Here is a 20588-nt window from a genome sequence, read left to right as displayed (position 1 = left end):
ACTTTGAACCAAAACCATCTCAATTATACCCCTTTTATTATAATTAGGTCAATTTTTGAGTGCAAGTAACTATTAACTCAAGACAAATTTAGGTTCAATTTAATTTTATAAAATTATTTGTAAAGTGAGATTCACGTTAATTTAAGTATTTATATGGTAAAACCAAAAACAAAAAGCAAAGAAGAAAGGAAATTGAAGAAGGAGAAACAGAATTACATGTGCAGCGTTGGAGTAAAGAGAAACATGGCACGATAATAAGTAATAACTGATCATAATACTTTTCTGTCTTATTCCAATAATATAGGACCCATCGCCCCTCACTTAAAGGCCAAACCATACAAACTTTCAACTCAGATTAAAATCAAACATTATATAGGTAAGTTGCATTGTTTGAATTCGACACATTATCATTCAAATTGAAAGGGTCAAAACAAAATCCCTATAGTTCCTCCAATTCATCATGTGTAGGACCTCATGTTGAATTCGCTACAATTTCACCATTTCAAATATTCTTTATTCAATTCACCATGCCCTTTTGTTTAAAATTTCAAACCAAAAAGGAGAAACAGAAAACATGTTTCTTGTGCCTAATAAAACCCTAAAAGGTGTGTTGTTTTTCAGTTGTCAAATATATTTAAACAAATACAAACAACTTCACTAAAAAGAGACTAAGTTTATGTATTTATGGTCTTAACTAATTTCTAATTTTAAAAATTTAAGTGTGAGTCTGGTTAGGTTTATAGAGGAGGGGAATTTACTGAGAAGAAATACAACATCAATAATGAAACATGAGTCCAACCACACAAGGTATTGACACCACTCTCAATCCAAAACTTTAAGACAATGAATTTATGGGTCTTTATTCTTATATAACGCTCTACTTTCTCATTTCTAGTCAATGTGTGACTTAGACTCACACTTGGATTCTTAATAAGCCTAACTCACATATAAAAGATGACATCACTCTTAACTCAAAATCTTAAGACAATGAGTTTATGAGTTTTTATCTTTATATGTACTCAACTTTCTCATTTTTATTCAATAGAAGACTTAGACTCACCCTTGAATTCACACTCGAGTCTAAGTTTCATATTGGATAAAAAAAATAAAAATTAAGCATATTAAAAAAATACTATTATCTTAAAATTTTTGGTTGAAATCGCTATTAATTTTTTCTTTAAGGTGAACTCATATTGGTACGTACTTGTCTTTCAGGTAATTCTTTCTCAAAGAACCATATGCAAACAAAACTATTATATCTAAATTGATTTTGTCCAGTGCATGAAATTTATTTGCAATTACGAGATTGGTGTGAAATGGTGAAGTACACTGGTTACAATCTCAACGAACAAGCTAGGAGGCTATGTACAAAGATGAAAAAAAGAGCTTCTTCTATAGCTCCTATAAAATTGTGTGGACACAAACAAACCCTAGCAAAATGACATGGGTACATAGGTTAACAGAACATAAACTTATGAAAGAAGCATGAATTGGAAATGTGGTTTGAACAGTGTTGGTGTTGCTTTAGTTGATTAGGTGGTCGACATTGATTAAAAATCATAGGGTCGTTGAACACAAGAAGCAGTGTCTTTTCAACTTTCATAAGCTCTAAGAATTTAGCACTCCATTTATTTTTGCTTAGGGTTTGTGTGAGAAAAGAAGAAGAATACAAAAGAAAGGTCAGAAAAGAAAAAGAAAAGAAAGTGAGTGATTGCAAAACGCGAAGTTCCTTTAGTAGTAAGTTTATTTATAAAAATGGGTATTTTTTTGGCATAGCTAATGAAAGTGTTGTTTATTTAGTGAGGAAAGAGATATAATTTTGTCCCCTTCAGCCACCACACGCTTCATTATGGCTGTTCAGTGCCATGATAAGCAATCCAAAAGTTCTACTCATTTTAACATCTAAAATCAAATTATTTTTTTATATTTATATTTAAATTTTTGTTAACATTTATCAAAGATTCTATATATGATGTAAGCTTCCTCACACTCCATTATTTTGCATGTAAGAAATTAATTTTTCTGGTATACATATAATGAATTAGATCACTAGTTTATAATTGTTCATTCTACCGTGTATATGCATATTACATTTTTTAAGCAAAATGAACAAATACGTTTTGTTTGTGTAAAATAAACGCAATTTTCCAATTTTGTTGGTGTTTAATTATCTTATTTGTCATAAAGATAGCATATTTTTTTAATATACACAAAAGTGGCACAAATGATAAATAATTTAGGGCTGAGTTTCTAAAAAATATTTTTAGAAAATAAAAGGTTTATTAATGAACTAAAATTATAGTTAATTGAAGAAACTCTCGCGTATAATTATTCAATTTGTTTTTACTTTTATACATAAAAAATTGTAATTTGATTAACATGAAATAATAACAATTAATGCAAACTTTGTTGACTTGAAGGTGGAAAATTCTTTATATTATTACTTAATCGCATTTAAGATGATTTTAATTGATTTTTTTTCTGTCAAAATCTATATAATAGGTTGTGTACTCGGAGAACCATCAGAAAAGTACCATCAATTCGATGATGAATAAAATGTATACATTAAGATAAGGTGAATTAGCATCAGATGTTTCTGAAAGATAGCACATTTTTTCATAAGAAAATTTTGGACAATGAGTTTCAAATATAATTAAGTCCATTTTAATTCATCAATGCAAAGTTTATTACTCTCATATAGCTCTTCTTGATGTAAAATAATTTAAAATTAATCTTAAGTATGTAAATAAATTAATATTTAAAAATTATCATTTTCTATAATCTTATTCAGTTTAAAGAAAAAATACATTCACGAATTTATAATTAAAAAAAAAAATACAGTGAAAAGTTTACACTTTAAAGTATTAGTATCCCACCCCTAATAAATTGCAATTGCTATAATAGAAAAAGAGAATGAGTAGAGAATATTTTTGGTGAGAAACGAGGAGAGAAGAAGATGAACCACAAGACAAAACCTTTTTGTCTTGGAACTAGGAAAGGACAGTAACAGTACCACTGATGCCAGATTAAAGTACAAAAAATATTACAAAAGTATTTTTTAGTTGTAATATTTATAAAATTTATTATATTTTCCTAATTCTCTTCGATATTTCATGAGCTAATATTAAATATTTTAATATTTCAGATGTTAAATATATTGAATTTTTCATTTAATACTTTTATGACATATTATAAAGGTTCATAGAGAAGGTTGCCGAAAAAGAGTAATATGTAATTATACTATACTATTCTTCTTGTTCTACATTTGTTTAGGAAACATCTGAATAAAAATAATTTTTTAAAATATTAGTTTATGTATACTTAAAAATAAATAAAAAACTATTTAAATATGAAATTAAAAGATTACGCTTGTGATTAAAAAATTAATATAAAATAGTTACCTCCATAAATGAGAATATTTTTTGGTTAGTTATTTGTAGAGTTACTAAAATTTTGTTCCATAATATAAATATGATATTAACAAAAGATTGAATAATAGCAAACTTATATCTTGTGAAACTTTGGAAGAGTTCTATTTTCTGGAATCTCTGGTTGGAAAGATAGAAGTAGCAAACGATTTAAGAAAATTAATATGTTAATTATTCATTAACCTCTGGTAAGTAAATGAATCGGTGAACCAATTACTCTCTGTTAGTATTAAAATATTTCTATCTTTCATAAAAATTTAAAGATATTAAGTGTTTTTTTTATGCTTTATTTGATGTTGGAATGACATAAATGAAGTTTCCTTTTTTTTGTTTCCTATTGCATTAATGCATTGGCTTTTCCTTATAATTTCACTAATTTTATTTTTAACATTTTTTAATTTCTATTTTTTTTTGATTAGTCCATTAGCTTGTTAGCTAAGTTACTGAAATCTCTTTAATTATTGAGATCCACCATGTTTTAATGCAGAACATTTGTTGATGAAGCTAAATACCAATGTGTATATTCTCACCTATGGATAAAAACCTAATATTTTTTTATTTCCAAATATATTATTTTATGTCAATCCACTTTGTTCTAAGAAAAAATATTGATCATATAAACTATTATATATATATATATATATATATTTTAAATTTGTTGTTTTCTTATTTTCTAGTTATATTTTTCTTCAAACCAATTTCTCAAATTTCAAAAAACCACTAATTTGTTTTAATCTATTTTAAAATTGATATTTTTGTCTCGATATATGATTCTTGTTCTTGCTTTCAAGCACTGAAAACACTGTACTATATAGCACAGTTTTGTGAATGTAGCTAGAGCGCGGGGCGCAAGAAGATACTTTACAAATGTATATAATATTGTCTATTAATTCATTATGATGTGGTAGTATGCAATGCATGGTATCAGCAACTTTTTACAATATCATAAGATTCTGAAATTCAATGCTCGTAAATTATAATTATTCCCCTCCATTAGTATTAATTATTAACAATTATGATATAATCACGAGAAAATATTTATTTATTCTCATCTAAACTTGAGATCCTACTATACATGCGTATCTGGATGCCAATGATGATCACAGCTCTTTAAATTTCTGGATATTATATTAAATTGGTGGTATTATATTATGTAATATTAAAAATGATGAACATGGACGTCATATATGGAGAAGTCTTATAATAATAATATTAACAATAATAATAATTATTATTATTAAAATGAATATTTAAAAAATTATATCATGGGAATATTTGTGGGCGGTGGTGGGGAAGTTGATGTCGTAAGGTGTGTTGGAAATTGGAAGCTAGGGAAGAGGAAAGAGAGTTACAGTAATGGATGTTGTTGGTTTTTTTGTCCCTAAACAAACACAACTACTAGCGACTACTGCTACTACTACAACATTACTATAATAATATTATTATTCGATTAAATACATGTCTATGTTATGGTTTCTTTCTGATTTTTTTGATCGAAAGTGAGAATAGGCCAAACCTGACAACATTTCTGTTCAGACTTTGCCTTTCCTTTTCGTCCTCTGTGTTTGACACATACACATTAATTTCTAAGCTTCTTGAGTGAATATTCGCTTTTGGTGGCCCTTCATTTCACCATTTTCTCTCTTCTGCTATATATTCTGCACTTTGCCTCTTCATGCATTGGTAATAACCACTTTAGTTAATGCCATTCACAATGCCTCTCACTCTAAGGAATAAGCTCAAGACTCTTTGTTCTTCTTCTTCTTCTGTTGATGCTTGGTCTTATGCTATTTTCTGGCGCTTTCATCCACGCAATCCTTTGTAAGCATTTTTCTTCTTCTTCTTCTTCTCTTCTGTTATGTTAAGCATTTTTCTATTCTGGGAAGCACATAATTTTTTATCTTTCTCACCGTGGATTGCGTTGCATGTCTGAAATTCCTGCAGGTTGTTGACAGTGGAAGAAGCATACTATGAAGAGAATCAGGAAGAAGAGATTTCCAACATGCATCCACCGGTCCACTTGCTGGGTGAAGGGTATGGTCAAATTATTTCACTGTTTAGTTTCAGTTTTCCAAAATTGCATATTTTTTCATGAAACCAGTGAGATAAAAGTGGAGATTCTTTTCAATTGTAAAGCCTAAAACCAAGGACTGATACAGTTTACTCGTGCTACCCAGAATTGTAGGTGAAGCTGCTTTCACGGGTAAACACAGTTGGGTGCACTCAGATGGTCAAACTCATTATTGGAATCCGACTGGGCAAAATATTTGTGAAGTATTGCTTTCAACTGTTGAGTTTGTGCCATTTATTTCAATTCAACTTTGGGTTGCTCTTGTTTTTTGCCCATTTATCACTAAAGATTTTTCTTTCTTTTCACAGGATGATTCGTGTTTGCATCAACAGTTTTCCTCCGGAATAAAGGTATTACAAAGGAAGAAAATGTTTTTTTTTTCTTAGTTCTTAGTTTCAGATTTCATATTTTTCCTCTTCACCTCCCTTTCAACATTCTTCCAGTCTAAAATATAATTTTTTTGTTAAAGTTACCACGATAGATGTCCATGCATGTTTGGTTATCTTTGTTCTTCAAAACCATGAGCAATGTATACTGATAAACTTTTTCTGCTTTGTAGACTATTGTGGTCATACCTATCAAAGCATTAGGAGTGATACAGTTTGGATCCAGAAATAAGGTTAGCATCATCAAAGAACATGAATTTGTGATTTCGTGCATAAATGAATTTGTGCTGGCAAGTTTTACTATGACAAAACAAGAACATGGCGCACAATGTGTCCTTGTTTTTTGTACTAAATTTAATTGATAGATGTCGATTTATCAGAAAGTTTTAAATGGAAAGTATGCTTTTGTTAGTAACTTTTTTCTGGTGATTGTTAGTTTAATAATAAATATTATATAGAAATCGTTGTTTCAGTAACAGAGAACCTTAGACCTTAAATTGACAATATATGGTCGTTGAATTCCGGTTTATAAGCGTAGTTATCTGCATAGTGACATGCCCAAACAATTCACTATTCGTGTTTTATTGGTTCAGTATTTGTCTGCATAGTGTGTACCTTCTCAATTTTTACTAGCTCACTTTATGTTATTTTCATCATGGATAGTTATCTACACTAGTTTGTTTCTGAATGCTATTGGATTGCAGCATAATACTTTCATTACTGCAGATTTTGGAGAGAGTGGAATTTTTGGAGCAAACACAAAGCATGCTCACGGAAATAGATGATTATATGGGTATGTTTGACATGTTAGAAAATGCAGTTTTACCACTGGACTATGACACTAATGAGTTAAATGGGATGTTAGCTTCCATTTCTTCTGCTAGTCCCAACCACCCTTTCCCTTCTCATTATAAAAACTATGAAGAACCAATGGCTTCATTTCAAGCAGATTCTTCGTATCTTGGTGACCAATTGAAAGGTATCATGGAAGCACAAGTTGTGTTGTCAGATAGGAATAACACTGATGTGCTTCTGAGGCCTAACTCTTCTACGGACAACTTAATTGCCACGAATCCCTATCTTGGTGTGTGTGATGGTGAATTATCTTCTTTTGATTTGTTGGAGCAACAATTAGTTTCCAGTGCAAGGCCACAAGATGTTGCAGATGCGTGTTTTGTGAATGAAAATGCATTTCCTACTAGCAAAGTTCCAGTTCAGGATTCGGCATTGGTCCCATTGTGCAGTATGCACAAAGGGTCATTTCAAGGAAAATTGTACAATTCACTGGATAACCAATGTTCAAATCAGTCTAGTGTTGTGACAGATGTTGATTTTTCCTCTAGTTCATATGCACTGCGTGGACACTCTGAGAGCATAGAGCCAGTTGATATGTCGGAAGAAATTTTGAAGTTCAGCTCCATGGATGATCTTTGCCACTGGTTTGGTCCTTCTTCAGAGGATAGCATCTGCAAAGCGGTAATTGCATTGGACAACAACTTTTCTGAATCAACAGAGTTTAACCCCACTTCCTTTGATCTGGTTGGAAGCAGTTCTTTAAATGATGTTTTAGTAACAGGCCTAGCTGGGTATAATTCAAACACAGATGGGAATGAAACATCTGTGATTATGCAGAACACTGAGAAAGGTCCGTTGGATTTCATGGAAATTGATTTTAGCTATGAACAAGTCGATGAATGGTGGGGGAATACACTTACACCAGTGGTGAGTGGTGTTACAGAGACTGGCTTTTCTGAATGCATATCCGAGTTGAATTCTGATTCTCTGCCAGGCACCCGGAAGAGATTGTTCTCAGAGTTAGGAATTGAAGAGCTTTTGAGAGGTGGAGCAAATTACAATCCAATCAATAGTTCAGAATTTGAGTGTGGATTATCACCCAACAAGAGGCAGACAGTGGTAGAATCTTCATCTGTGAATGGAAGTACAATAGCAGAACTGATGCAACCTCTTTGTGACTTAAACAGCACAAACAATCTTCTAAGCAAGAAAGATACATTCTCAAAACTACAAGCAGCAACTTGGGTTGATGATAGCCATAGCATTAACATTAGAAAGTCTGTTCAACAACATCCTCAAAAGCCCGAGGAACCAAAGCCCACCAAGAAGAGGGCTAGGCCAGGTGAAAGCCCTCGACCAAGGCCAAAAGATCGTCAGCAAATCCAAGACTGTATTAAAGAACTGAGAGGAATCATCCCAAATGGTGGAAAGGTAAATGATATTTTTTTCCAAGGAACTGTAATTATAAGAGCAACACAATCTTAGTCATTGTGATTCAAGACATACATTTATAATCTTAGCTACAATCTTTGTGTTGTGCTGCATACTGTTTTTGATTCTGACATATGATTTCTTTATTCGACAGTGTAGCATTGATTCTTTGTTAGACCGCACCATCAGATATATGCTTTTCTTACAAAGTGTCCTCAAGTATTCAGACAAGCTACGAGAACCAAGTGAGCCGAAGGTAACTAACTGATCAAACCAATTTTGTAAAATGTTTTATTTGATAACAATTAAACATATCAGAACCAGAAATGATTGTACTTGTTTGGTTGCTTAGCTTATTGAACAGGAAAATGAAGTGGTTCTAAAAGACAGTGGTGTGGCAGATAGCAAAAACTGTGGCATTACATGGGCATATGAAGTGGGACACGAAACAATGCTATGCCCCATTATCGTTGAGGACACGAGTCCACCAGGCCAAATGCTTATAGAGGTATGATAGAATTGAGACTCTATGTTTCACATATCTATCATTTGGATTACCTACGCAAAATTTAATTCATTGGCATTACTTGTTGCAGATGCTTTGCGAGGTGCAGGGTATATTCCTTGAGATCATTGACGTGATTCGGGGTTTTGGACTGAATATACTGAAAGCCAAGATGGAAAGAAAGAAGAACAAACTATGGGCACGCTTTATTGTTGAGGTAGTAGATCAAATATTTGATTACAGTTTTCTTTTTCGCTTTTATGAAAAAATTAACACTGCTTTACCTTGTGCAACAGGCAAACAGACATGTTACGAGGATAGATGTGTTTTGGTCCCTTATCCATCTTCTACAACAGACAAACACCTCCGGCATTGATTCTTCCAACAAGAATTGGGATGCTGCTCTTCATGCCAATAGCATCAAATCCTAGGAACATGATCCATGTCTGTACATAAATTGTAGATTAGGATACACTTAGCAAAAAAAACACTGTAGGTGATCAATTCCCAACTAAGTTCCCAAGGAAAAGGTTGTGCAGGTGATGAATTGAAGAAATTATGTATACTGTTGAGCTTTTATCTGTTAAACTTTGTGTTTCTGAGGGCCAAAAAAGTTAGAGTAACCAAAATGAACATCCAAATAGGCATATTTTGATTCTCTATTTCATCTACTGTTCCTTGAAGATGTTTAATAAATTAGTTGGAACCCATATCTCAATTAAGGGCCAAATATAATCAACTTCTTCTGCATATCAGGCAGTAGTTAGATTTATTTACAATTAGTAAGAAATTATAATTAAAAAATTTATTATATGCGATAATTTGTTGGATGATATTGTAAAACTGTTTTTACAGTGAGTTATATTCCTTTACAAACATCTCTTGTACAGTAGAAGTGGTTATAGAAAAAAGTTAGACAAAAGATCACATACTTAATGATGTGGTTCTTTAGGGTAGTGGTTAGATCCTTTTACGGAAAAGCTAAACAATATGCAATGATGAGATGACGAATCATCCAAACATTCCAACACAAATATTAATAATGGTTAACTAAAAGAAGCAGCATAGTAGCTATAATTTTGGTTAAGAGTAAAGACCAATATTTGAACTTGTAGAAAATGCTGACTCAATAAAGTTCTTTAAAGCTCCTTTGGATCGATCGTTGGATTGTCTTTTCAATTAGAATTTAGAATTAGAGTGAGGATTTAAGTGCTCTACAATGTTATGGACCCACATGCATCTCAAGATGTCTGAAAGCTTTTAATTAAAATGAAAGTTGTACTCATGACCTAATTCATTCACGGAACCTTCTTGTTAACTACGGAATCTAAGGTATATCCCGTTAGATTGTGTTTCTATTCCGCATTAGTTAACGGAACTAATGGACATCTATCTACTTTGTTTTCATCGCATCTTCAAAGAATCCAACCACCATTCATATATATACATATAAAAGCAGAAGTCAATACATAGTTGAAAATACCTAAATTAAAAGAGTTTCTAGTTAATCTAAAGAGATATAAGATTGACTTAGTTGTAAAGTTGAAAGAAATGATGAGAAATGTTGCGGGTTGAACTTCCCTTACATTTGGGAAATATAAGGTTAGTTTGGTAGGTTTGAAGAGAGTATAAAAGAGATTTGTGAGTTTAATTTTTTCTATATATTGTTGAGTTAAATATGTTTTTGGTCCCTCGAGTTTCATTGAATTTTGTAATTAGTCTTTCTTTAAAATTTTATATCAATTTAGTCATTAATCTCTAGAAATGTGTGGATTTAGTCATTCTTACCAAATCTTGTTAAGTTTATTTGACATTTTAAACACACTTAATGATAATATTTGAGTTAACATTGAAGCGAAAATATGTCAAATGGTGTAAATAATTTAAATACTATCATGAAATACGTTTGAAACGTCAGATAAACTTAACAAAATTTGGTTAAAAGGACTAAATTCACACATTTTTAAAGATGAAAGATTAAATTGGTCAAATTTTTTGAAGAGGAACTAATTCCAAATTTCACTGAAACTTTAAAGATTAAAAACATATTTAACCTATATTTATCTTACTTGTTTCCACTCAGTATAGGACTCTTAACATTATATTTAATTCTTGACAATTTTTCTCTCAAGTGTGAATCTTTACCATAAATTGCAAATCCGAGTATTCTACCCCAAATCTTACTTATATACTACTTCCATTCCCACATAACTAAATGTTGATTCGCTTAACACCATGTCCATATAATTAAGAAGACAAGATCATATATTCATAGTGGTAAGTATCTTACTTTTCAATTATAATCGATTTGATCAACTCTGCACAATCCAACTGGTTTCCTTACAGTAAGTTACAATTTTAGGCATAGTAGCATGTTTGTTTGCACTACGTGTGCAAAAGTTCAAACTGACAAATGGCAAATAAAAGATTACACCAATGGTAAATACGGTGTATATTTAGTAGCTGTATCCTTAATACATCTAATAGTTGTATCTTTCAACCTCTTTATTAAAAAAAATATAAAATTATAGATCTAACATGATGTGATATGCATGATTCCCACGTATATCCGGACGCATGCTTTGTACGAATACTTTACAAAAGTAGGCAAATATATGTTGCTGCAACTCACAATTTTAAAACATGATTAATTAAGAACAAATTAGGACATGAAGAAAATGGTGACACAAGTAAGATATGTATATATTTATATAAGCAACTTTTGATAGTTGGATTCACTTTTCAAAAATAGTGCGCAAACAGCACAAAGGAGTTAGATAAGGGCTCTCCCATATATTTTGTAAATTCCAAGAACCCTAATTGGCCAGAAAATTGTTTGGAGGTAGAAAGTCCTAGTCATGACCTAATTCATTCCGTGTTGCTTCTTATAATTCCTAATTTTGTTATCCATATTTAGACAGCAGAAAAATGATCTGATAACCGTGCCACTGAGAATCAGGTGACGGCTTTGTGCGGTACAACAGGCAAGCAATGCTAGAGATGGTGGACCAACTCACTATGCTACTATGAGATTGCATATCTAACATGCTACCCCATATTCTGGTTTTAATTAGGTCAGGTAATGAGAAAACTGTTTCCAATAATCTCGGTACGAGTCAAGTTTCACGTCGAATAAAAATAAATAAGTTAAACGATATATAAGAGAAAAAGAAGATCATAAACTTATTTTCTTAAGATTTTTTATTAAAAGCGGTGTTAATCTTTTTTATATGATTGGACTCATGTCATACGGGTATAATTTCTCCCTAATAATCCTCCTTGAAAAGAAAAGAGAAAAAACCATCATCAACATTGGCCTAAAATATGCAGAAGTGCATGCCTATGTAAATTAGGAGTGGAAGTGACACGATATGCTTAATAGGTTTTTCATTAATCTTAAAATAGTTATCTTGCACATACATGTGCCAGACAACAGATTAAAGATGGACCAAAATATCATCTGTGGAATTTTTAACTATATATATACATCTGGAATATTGTAGTTTTTATTTTTACTATTTAATTAGTGTCCAAATATCCTTTTGTTAAACAATATGTAGTTGCTTACATAGTTTGATGACTAGGTCAAATTTAATATGCAACATATTGCCCATTTATAGCATACATATTCACGCAAACATTTATTCTTTAATCTTTTTTATTGGTGTAGAGACATCATGAGCAATTTGCACCAACTGGTTAGTTTTTTCATCTATAGAATTTATTAGAAAAGAAACTTTACGTGGACTGCTATAAGAAAATCACTTGATGATCACAGTAGAATTTTCAAGAAACTGTAAACAATGTATGAGCATATATATATATATGTATGTAAACATATTCTGACAGCTCAAGTTAGTGACTCTTTATTAAAGTAACAATACGTAAAAAATGCTTAATTAGTCGCTGATATTGTATTAATTTGAGTGTCGGATACACTAAGTTTTCTGACATATATAGGACCCATGACTTTGCAAGAAAATATTTAGTCTATTTTAATGTAAGTAATGGCATATTAACTATACTATTCACGATTACATCTTCAACACTGACGGTATGAGCTGAAAACCCTTTTAAGTTGAGATAATTCATTATCTTGGTTAGGTCAAGTCCCAGCTATTTTTGTTTGCATTGATACAACTTGCATTAAGTTACGTGCTTTCTGTGTTTCTGCAGTCACGTGCATAGTATAAACACAATAGAACATGACCATCTATGCATATATTATGCCCAACAATTTGAATTGGAACATTTTACTACTGAAAAAGATAGAACAATATACCTGAGTGGGATTGTGTCAGTGTGCTCTTACACATTATGTCTTAATAATAGAATATAAACTTACCAACTTATAGAAAGTTAATGGACACAAACCCTCCTTTTCAGTTTATTAATTTATAAATATCCTCCAATTGAGGTATCCAACACTTGTCCTCTTTTATATAAATACAACGTTACACTTCTCTAGCTCCAACAAGTTTTTCTGTGGCATAAGGCATTATTTGATTAAAGCCTTAGCCACTAATATTTTCCAGAACCACTATCAAATTTAACAGATACACACAGAAACAGTGATCAAGAAGATGGCTTGTGGCAAGGAAGTGGCAAAAGAAGTAGAATGGAGGATCAAGGTAGAAGAAGAAGAAGAAGACACATTGAAGAGAAGAGTGGTTGGTTGCATGTGGGCAGCTACAGCAGGTGTGGCTTTGAAGGTGTGGAGGTTTGTGAAGAAAGCTTGGGAATTGGGTGTGAATGACCCAAGAAAATTCATCCATTGCTTGAAAGTAGGGATTGCTCTTTCACTTGTGTCGCTCTTCTACTATTGGAAGCCTTTGTATGATGGCGTTGGAGGAAATGCTATGTGGGCTGTGATGACAGTGGTTGTGGTGTTTGAATACACAGCCGGTAGGTAGAAAAGTTTAACTGTGACACTTTTTTCTGAGATATTTTCTTCGTGATGATGTGTAACTAGTGAGAATGAAATTGCAGGTGCAACGATATCTAAAACTGTTAATCGAATGTGTGGAACTTCCCTTGCTGGATTTCTGGGCATTGGTGTACATTGGGTAGCTAGTAGAGCAGGAGAACAATTTGAACCAATAATTATAGGAATCTCTCTATTTCTTTTAGGTATTTATGTTACACACACAATCAATATTGAGTATATGTTTAATGGTTGATGATGGTTGCTAATGAATTGGTGTGTGGTTGTTCAGCTTCGGCAGCAACATTCTCGAGATTCATCCCCACCATAAAGGCTCGTTTTGATTATGGTGCTATGATATTCATCCTCACTTTCTGTCTGGTTTCAATATCGGGTTATCGGGTTGATGAGTTGCTGGCTATGGCACAGTACAGAATGTTCACCATTATCATTGGCAGCATATTGTGCATAATTGTCAGCGTCACCATTCGTCCCATCTGGGCTGGTTTTGAACTCTTTGTTCTTGTCACTGGGAACCTCGACAAACTGGCCAACTCCTTACAATGTCAGTTTTCAATGTTGTCTTTTTTCATATATTACAATTATTGATCATGTTATTTTCTTCCACCCAGTCCCATGTATAATGTGTGGCTGTGTCGCAGGTTGTGTGGCTCAGTACTTTGATGGCAGTGAAACCTCGGATGAAGAAAGTGATAATAAGGTGTCTGAGAAAGAGTTGCTAGGCTACAAGTGTGTGCTAAGTTCCAAAGCAACAGAAGAAGCTATGGTATGTACTTGTAACTCTTTTGACTTTTTTGTTTGCAAATGTTGTGCTGATGGTGCAAAGCTTAATGAATGAAAACAAAATCTCAGTTACTCTTGTATCTATAGTGTGACTAAACTACAATGGTTACTGTAGGCAAACTTGGCTAGATGGGAGCCTGGCCATGGTCGCTTCAACTTTCGTCATCCATGGAGGCAATATGTTAAAATTGGAGCATCAATGCGTAGTTGTGCTTCTTGCTTAGATGCTCTCATTGGTTGCATAAACTCAGACAATAAGGTATTCTTCGAGTCTCATAAGAGAGCTAGCAACCAGTATCACTATGAAAAATCAGCCAAAAGCCAGAGGCACCATTTTTGATGCAATTGTTTTTGAAAATTGCCAAAATGGGATAAATTTCAAAAGAAATTATGAAAGTGCGTAAATTATGTCAAAGTGGCACGAGTCGTATAAAGATATACATATGAATTTAGTTCAAAATATTTTTAAAGTTAAAATTGTATCAATTTGACATAACTTTGGTTTGGAACATTTAAAAATGTTTTTGTATCAACTTAAACACAATTTTTACCAAAATTGAACTAAAGTCTTGTTAATTTCAAAATACAATAAACTAAAGTTGTGGCATTTTAGTATGATGTGTACTAAAATTGAACTAAAATCGTGTCAACTTGATACGATTATAATTTAAAATGCACTAAAGTCTGACAATGGCACGAATTTAACTTTGAAAATGTTTTGAAATAAATTCGTATCATCATAACATGACTTTTAGTTAAATTATGTCATTTTGGTACAACTTACCCACTTGTAATTTTTTTTTTGAAATTTGTCACATTTTGATAATTTTGAAAAAAAGGTGCAACTTTTTTGTGTTTTGCCCAAAAATCACGAGCTTCATCAATTAATTTATTACTTAATTAATTTGAGCAGGCTTCGGATGAGATGAAAAACAATATGAGAAGCATCTCTATGAAAGTGGGTGCCAACTCTGCGAGTGTCATAAGAGAGTTAGCAACTATGATGAGGAACATGACAAAATCCTCTAAACTTGATATTCTGGTTACAGAGATGAACTGTGCTGCACAAGAGCTTCGAAGTTTACTAAGTTCTTATCCAAACTTGGTTAATGCACCGTCACATAATGCAAAATGTAGTGCACAAACAGAAACAACAACTTCATCTGATATTCCTCAAGCTGCAAAAATAGAAATCCCACTTATGCAAATTATTCAAGTTATAACAGTGGCTTCTTTGCTTATTGAAATTGTGGCACGTGTGGAAGGCATTGTGGAAACTGTGGAAGAATTATCAGATTTGGCTAATTTTCAACCAGAAATGTGTGTGAAATCTAAACAACATTCACCAGACAACAAGATCTCCCCAGACCAACAAATTAACGAGGAAACAGAGAGAACACTACAAATGGTGTGAAGACATAGAGACCATTAATTCTTTGATCCATGAGTATATATGAATAGTGTATATGAGATCAGAGACGTTGTTGACACGTGTAAATTTACCCTTTAAAATCCAACCTACGCTCCTTGTTATTTTGTTTGAGTCACATCATACATCATGTGTTCCTAATGGATATGGATTTGTATTATATTATTGTTTAACAAGCATTGCGACTTTTATAAGAGTCTAGATTCTTTACTGGATTTTTTTGGTGTTGTGCTCTATTGAGCATTAAAGATACACTATATTGGTATTTAAAAATCTTTTTAATATATTTTAAAGTTTCAAAATCAATAGTTATTGTATTTTGAAAACACAACAAAAGAACAATACAGAAAAACTTAGTAGAGAATCCAAATTCCTTTTATAAGCATGTTCAAAGTAAAAAGAGAGTGAATTATTTGATGTGTAGCATGGCAATTCGCATGAGGTTCCAACACTAAACAAATTTTGAATGCGTTTTGAGATTTTAATAAGGACCCCAGTATTATTTTGACACCACACTTTTTTTATTGCCATTTGATATTATTCTTCATCACTATTCACTTTCTCTTTCTTTTTTAAAAATACGAAAGTTAACTTTTGTTAAAGTTATTTTATCCTTATAAAAATTGTTAAATGATTTGTCAAATGGTGTCAAACATCCTTTTTACTTTTAAAAAACAATTAAAGGATATATTGTATGTCGTCAAATTTCACAAATATATAACCATTTGCTACTTTAAGATGGTTGCATGTTGAGTTGGTGAAGGGATTAAATTCATTAAGTTAATTATATCATAATAAAAAACATAAACTAAAGTCAAAATGTACCACTATTCTTCACATTATAGCATTTAATAATTCAAATATACATTTTTTTCCTTTAACTCACTACAAAAATAATTACTTTTAGCTGAAATTATTTTTAGTTGAAATTAGTTTTGGCATTTTTTTGGGTTTTAACCCCCTCTAATGACTTTATCTAGAATTCCTCCTTCTCTTCCGAGAAGGCATAACTAAGAGATTATAGAAAATTTTTAACAACTCTAATATTAACGCAACTTATCAGAAGTTTACAAAACTCCTAGTATTTTGATTGAGGTTTACAAAGCCCTTGGTAATAACTGGGGTTTACAAAACCCTAGTAATAGATAAAGTTTAAAATCTTCGATAATACTTACAATTTAGATCAATAATCATCTTTCAATACTTTTCCATAAGATTTCAAACTCACCTTATGATTGTTAGTCTCTTTTTAATAATATATAAATCTTAAGATAAATGAAAAATTATAAAAGAGAATAGTTTTACTTTTTTATTTTATTTATAATGTTCCTGTAACATTCATAAAAGAATATAAAAAAAAAACAAAAAAAGTTATGCAATTTTTTAAACATTACCATAAGATAGAAAAGGAAAAAATCTCCAATAAGTCTTTTTAAACATTACCATACGTATTGACTTTATCACCGTGACATTTATGTTTTTATGTTTTTCAAGGACAGAGCAGTTTGCCTTAAACATGTATTTCTTGTCTTCCGGAAGAATTTCAAATTTTAATACTTAAATATAGTATTTATTGCTATGTTATTTTAACGGATTAAAAATCAGAACAACAATTTTCTCTTAATTTATTAAATTTGTTAATTTTATATTATGTTACGTCAATAGTATGTGATTTAATAACTTATGATAAACAATAATTTCTGACAAATATATATGCTGTAATTAGTGTTCATTAAAATAACAGCAAACTTAAAAGGAGAGTGTAACTCAAGTATATTTAGTGCGGGAACTTCTACACTTAGATATGAAATAGATAATTCTATTAAGTATGAGACTCTTAACGCACTAATCTTTAATTTGAAAAAAAAAAATATGAGAAAAATTACTTTCAAACTAAAAGTTGTTTTAAAGTATTTTTTGTAATTATTACTAGCCAAGTTTATAGTAATTCTTAATTTTGTATGAAAAAATTTAATCATAGTTGACTGTATGTAATTTGCACTTAATTTTAGCATGACACCACGAATTTCACCTACTTTTCTTCTTACATTTTCTTCGTCTTATTATCTTTCTTTATTTATTTGAATGAGATTATTGTCTTATTATCTTTCTTTATTTATTTGAATGAGATGATCGTAAAAACGGTGATCAAGACACCAATACAAGGATAATGATGGACAAAGACCACTACCACTATTTTACTACATCATTTTAAAAATATATATCATTTTTAAAATATAATTTTATTTTACTACAGCAAACTAATTATTTAGTTTAATATTCGAGGAAAAAAATTAGAGAAATCACATCAAATAATTTTTTAGTTCACATAAATTTCAAATTAACGTATTTAAATTAACTGATTAGCTTAAAGAGATGTACAATTAAAGAGGTGTACAATCGACTAAGAAACATAACATATAGTATTGATTTTTGTTAATATGAAAATTAAGACTGAATTTGTTTGAGAATATAAGAATCAAAAATAAAAAATTTCACATATTTATAAATATTACGTCAATGTTATTATTATATCCAAAATTTTGATATTATTATATGGAAATTATGACAATGATTATATATCTTATTCAATTATGTTCGTAATATTTTTAGGTTGTCAGAATTTATGTTTTATGTTTGTTTAAGAATGTGTAGAATTTTTGTTTTGATTGACATTATAGGTAGAGATGCACGTGAAGAAGTTGGTTTATGAGTTTTTTTTTTCTTTTCTCTTTTCTTTTGTTTTGATATAAGGGTTGAGACAATTTCATTGTCTTTATTTAATTATATTTGTTATCGTCGTTAAAAAGAATTTGCATATAATATTAAACTTTATATATCTTCTGATATGGTTTGTTTCTTGAAACAAAATGAGTAGTTATTTGCATGCGTCAAATAATAATCAATTATGAGATAATAATTTATTTATGAAACAATTAGCTAAGTATTTTAGTAAATATATATACACATCTTGGAATCTGGTTTTTAAATTAAGTAGGGATGATTTGTTAATGAATGAAAGAGTTTTAGTTGTACAGAATGATTGATTTCAATAAAACTTATCATGATGCTAGTTTTGTTCATTCTATACCACATTGAAATATTTTAGAAAAACTTACAATTGTTCAATCTTTTAGTTGCAAATATTGTTCACGATATTGTCATTTATAAGTAATTATATATTGTTTAATGTAATACTTAATTATCTCGAAAAAGGATTTTTATGAATCTTGAAAAGATAATATTATATTTATTAAGTAATTTAAAATTTATGGAGATGTCTTTAATTAAAGGATCTATAACAAGAGTCATGGCTAGGAAAATACACGAGAAATGAGTATCAAATGCAAATATAAGGTCCAAGATAACTTCACATGAGCAAAGAAAGATGTGAAGACCTAACTTAGGACTCTTTGCTTGTAAATTTTAGATTAGGATTTTATTTTGGGCCTAATAGAATAAAGTTTTCTTTGGACCATGTATTGGATCTTAGAAGAAATTGGGCTTTAAAAGTAATTTTGGACCAAAAAGGGAAATTGTGCTAAATGGACTGAGAGTAGTGCATCTACTTTAGAGAAGCTTAGAAGCTTCTCAAACTTACTCTCCAAGGATGAGAGTTAGCTTCCCATGGCAAGACAAATGTGACTTGCTTAGGTGAGAAATCACATCTCCCACACGCTCCTTTTTTGTTTCAAAATTCTACTTTCTAGACTCCTTTTTCTCTCTACATTTTTGAGATTTATTGGTCTCCTTTTGGTCTATAAAAGGAAGACTTTGGACATGCAAAAATTAGCTTGAAATTGACTAATGAAGTGTTGCCCAAATTTGTGCACAAATATATTTTCAACTCACCTTAGAGTAAACTCTTCTTTAATTTACTCTAGTCTTATTGCTTAGGAGTTGGTCTCACCTCTCTTATGAATCTTTTCACCTACACCAAACCAAACACCTTAAACTTCTTTCCTTCATGCTTTCACGTCCAATACCATCCATGGAGCCTCCATTCTTCATACAAGCTTCAATGAAGACAAGAAGAAGCCATCATGATTACTCTTATCCACCATGAATAATCAAGTTGAAAAATAAAAAATACAAATTAATTATTGAAAAACAAAATATTTATTATTGAATCATCCAGATTAAACTTCTGATGAGTCAGAATGACTTGTATAATCCAATAAATTTAATAAAAAAAACAATTCAAATTTAAATTAAAATAAATATATAAAACTATAAATCAATATTTTATTTAGGTAGTAATACCAAATCCTAAATCCAATATATTATTTTAGTCATATTCAATAATGTCAATCTTTGTCAATAACTTAAGGGAGCCAAAATAATACACTGAAACTTTATATATTTAATGATTGTCGGTAATATATAATTTAGTATAAAGGTAAGTATCATGTTGCCAACATGAAATTCATCTTTTATTTTATTTTACAGTTTTATTTTGATAATTTTCATGGTAGAAAATGATCTTTCTGTTTAGATGTAAAAATAGAAATAGTTAAAATAAGATGAATTAGACAATCAATCAAGTAAAATGTCCTTGCCTTTTTTATTTTTGCAAAAAATTGACATAATCCAAGCAAGATTGATAAATTTTTCAAATCTTAACGGTTAGGAACATCAACAATAAAATGTTGGAGTTGAAAGTATGGTTAGAAGTATCAACAATAAAATGTTGGAGTTGAAATTTTAAACTAATATTTTTTTCATCAATATTCCTATTTTTTAAAGTTTAATAATAAAAAAAATAATTTATCATAATCTAATAAAAAATTGATACGTAATTACTAAAAGAAAAAC

General features: G+C 30.7%; 2 protein-coding genes across 3 annotated transcripts; both read left to right on the top strand.

Moving 5' to 3' along the window:
• The first annotated feature begins 4911 nt into the window (after positions 1–4911).
• Positions 4912–9334, top strand: LOC114190585 (transcription factor bHLH157-like). Of its 2 annotated transcripts, XM_028079534.2 has the most exons (10): positions 4913–5249; positions 5373–5462; positions 5606–5702; positions 5808–5849; positions 6059–6118; positions 6612–8111; positions 8266–8367; positions 8464–8619; positions 8708–8833; positions 8913–9334. In XM_028079534.2, exons 1-10 carry the CDS (start codon positions 5131–5133, stop codon positions 9045–9047), a joined length of 2427 nt encoding a protein of 808 aa, XP_027935335.2. In that variant the 5' UTR covers positions 4913–5130; the 3' UTR covers positions 9048–9334. The 2 variants fall into 2 exon arrangements, with proteins under 2 accessions (XP_027935334.2, XP_027935335.2); XM_028079533.2 differs by having other exon boundaries at positions 4912–5249; positions 5606–5849.
• A 3747-nt stretch (positions 9335–13081) lies between these two features.
• On the top strand, positions 13082–15972 carry LOC114190535 (aluminum activated malate transporter family protein). The gene is made up of 6 exons (XM_028079461.2): positions 13082–13521; positions 13606–13746; positions 13833–14105; positions 14203–14327; positions 14460–14603; positions 15258–15972. Exons 1-6 carry the CDS (start codon positions 13200–13202, stop codon positions 15756–15758), a joined length of 1506 nt encoding a protein of 501 aa, XP_027935262.2. The 5' UTR covers positions 13082–13199; the 3' UTR covers positions 15759–15972.
• The last annotated feature ends 4616 nt before the right edge of the window (positions 15973–20588 follow it).

This window comes from Vigna unguiculata, chromosome 7, assembly GCF_037176805.1.
Source record: "Vigna unguiculata cultivar grain cowpea cultivar isolate G323 ecotype 2 chromosome 7, ASM3717680v1, whole genome shotgun sequence".
In the NCBI taxonomy this organism is placed as follows: Eukaryota; Viridiplantae; Streptophyta; class Magnoliopsida; order Fabales; family Fabaceae; genus Vigna; species Vigna unguiculata.
The sequence above is the reverse complement of the archived record's forward strand: the minus strand, read 5'-3'. Positions and strand labels throughout refer to the sequence as shown.

Excerpts from the sequence above, each read along its gene's own strand:
- LOC114190585 (XM_028079533.2), top strand. The coding sequence starts at position 5,131 with ATGCCATTCACAATGCCTCTCACTCTAAGGAATAAGCTCAAGACTCTT. Across the intron at positions 5,463-5,605 it reads GTCCACTTGCTGGGTGAAGG|AATTGTAGGTGAAGCTGCTT; the intron begins GTATGGTCAAAT and ends CGTGCTACCCAG. Across the intron at positions 8,834-8,912 it reads GGGCACGCTTTATTGTTGAG|GCAAACAGACATGTTACGAG; the intron begins GTAGTAGATCAA and ends CTTGTGCAACAG.
- LOC114190535 (XM_028079461.2), top strand. The coding sequence starts at position 13,200 with ATGGCTTGTGGCAAGGAAGTGGCAAAAGAAGTAGAATGGAGGATCAAG. Across the intron at positions 14,106-14,202 it reads ACTGGCCAACTCCTTACAAT|GTTGTGTGGCTCAGTACTTT; the intron begins GTCAGTTTTCAA and ends GCTGTGTCGCAG. Across the intron at positions 14,328-14,459 it reads AAGCAACAGAAGAAGCTATG|GCAAACTTGGCTAGATGGGA; the intron begins GTATGTACTTGT and ends TGGTTACTGTAG.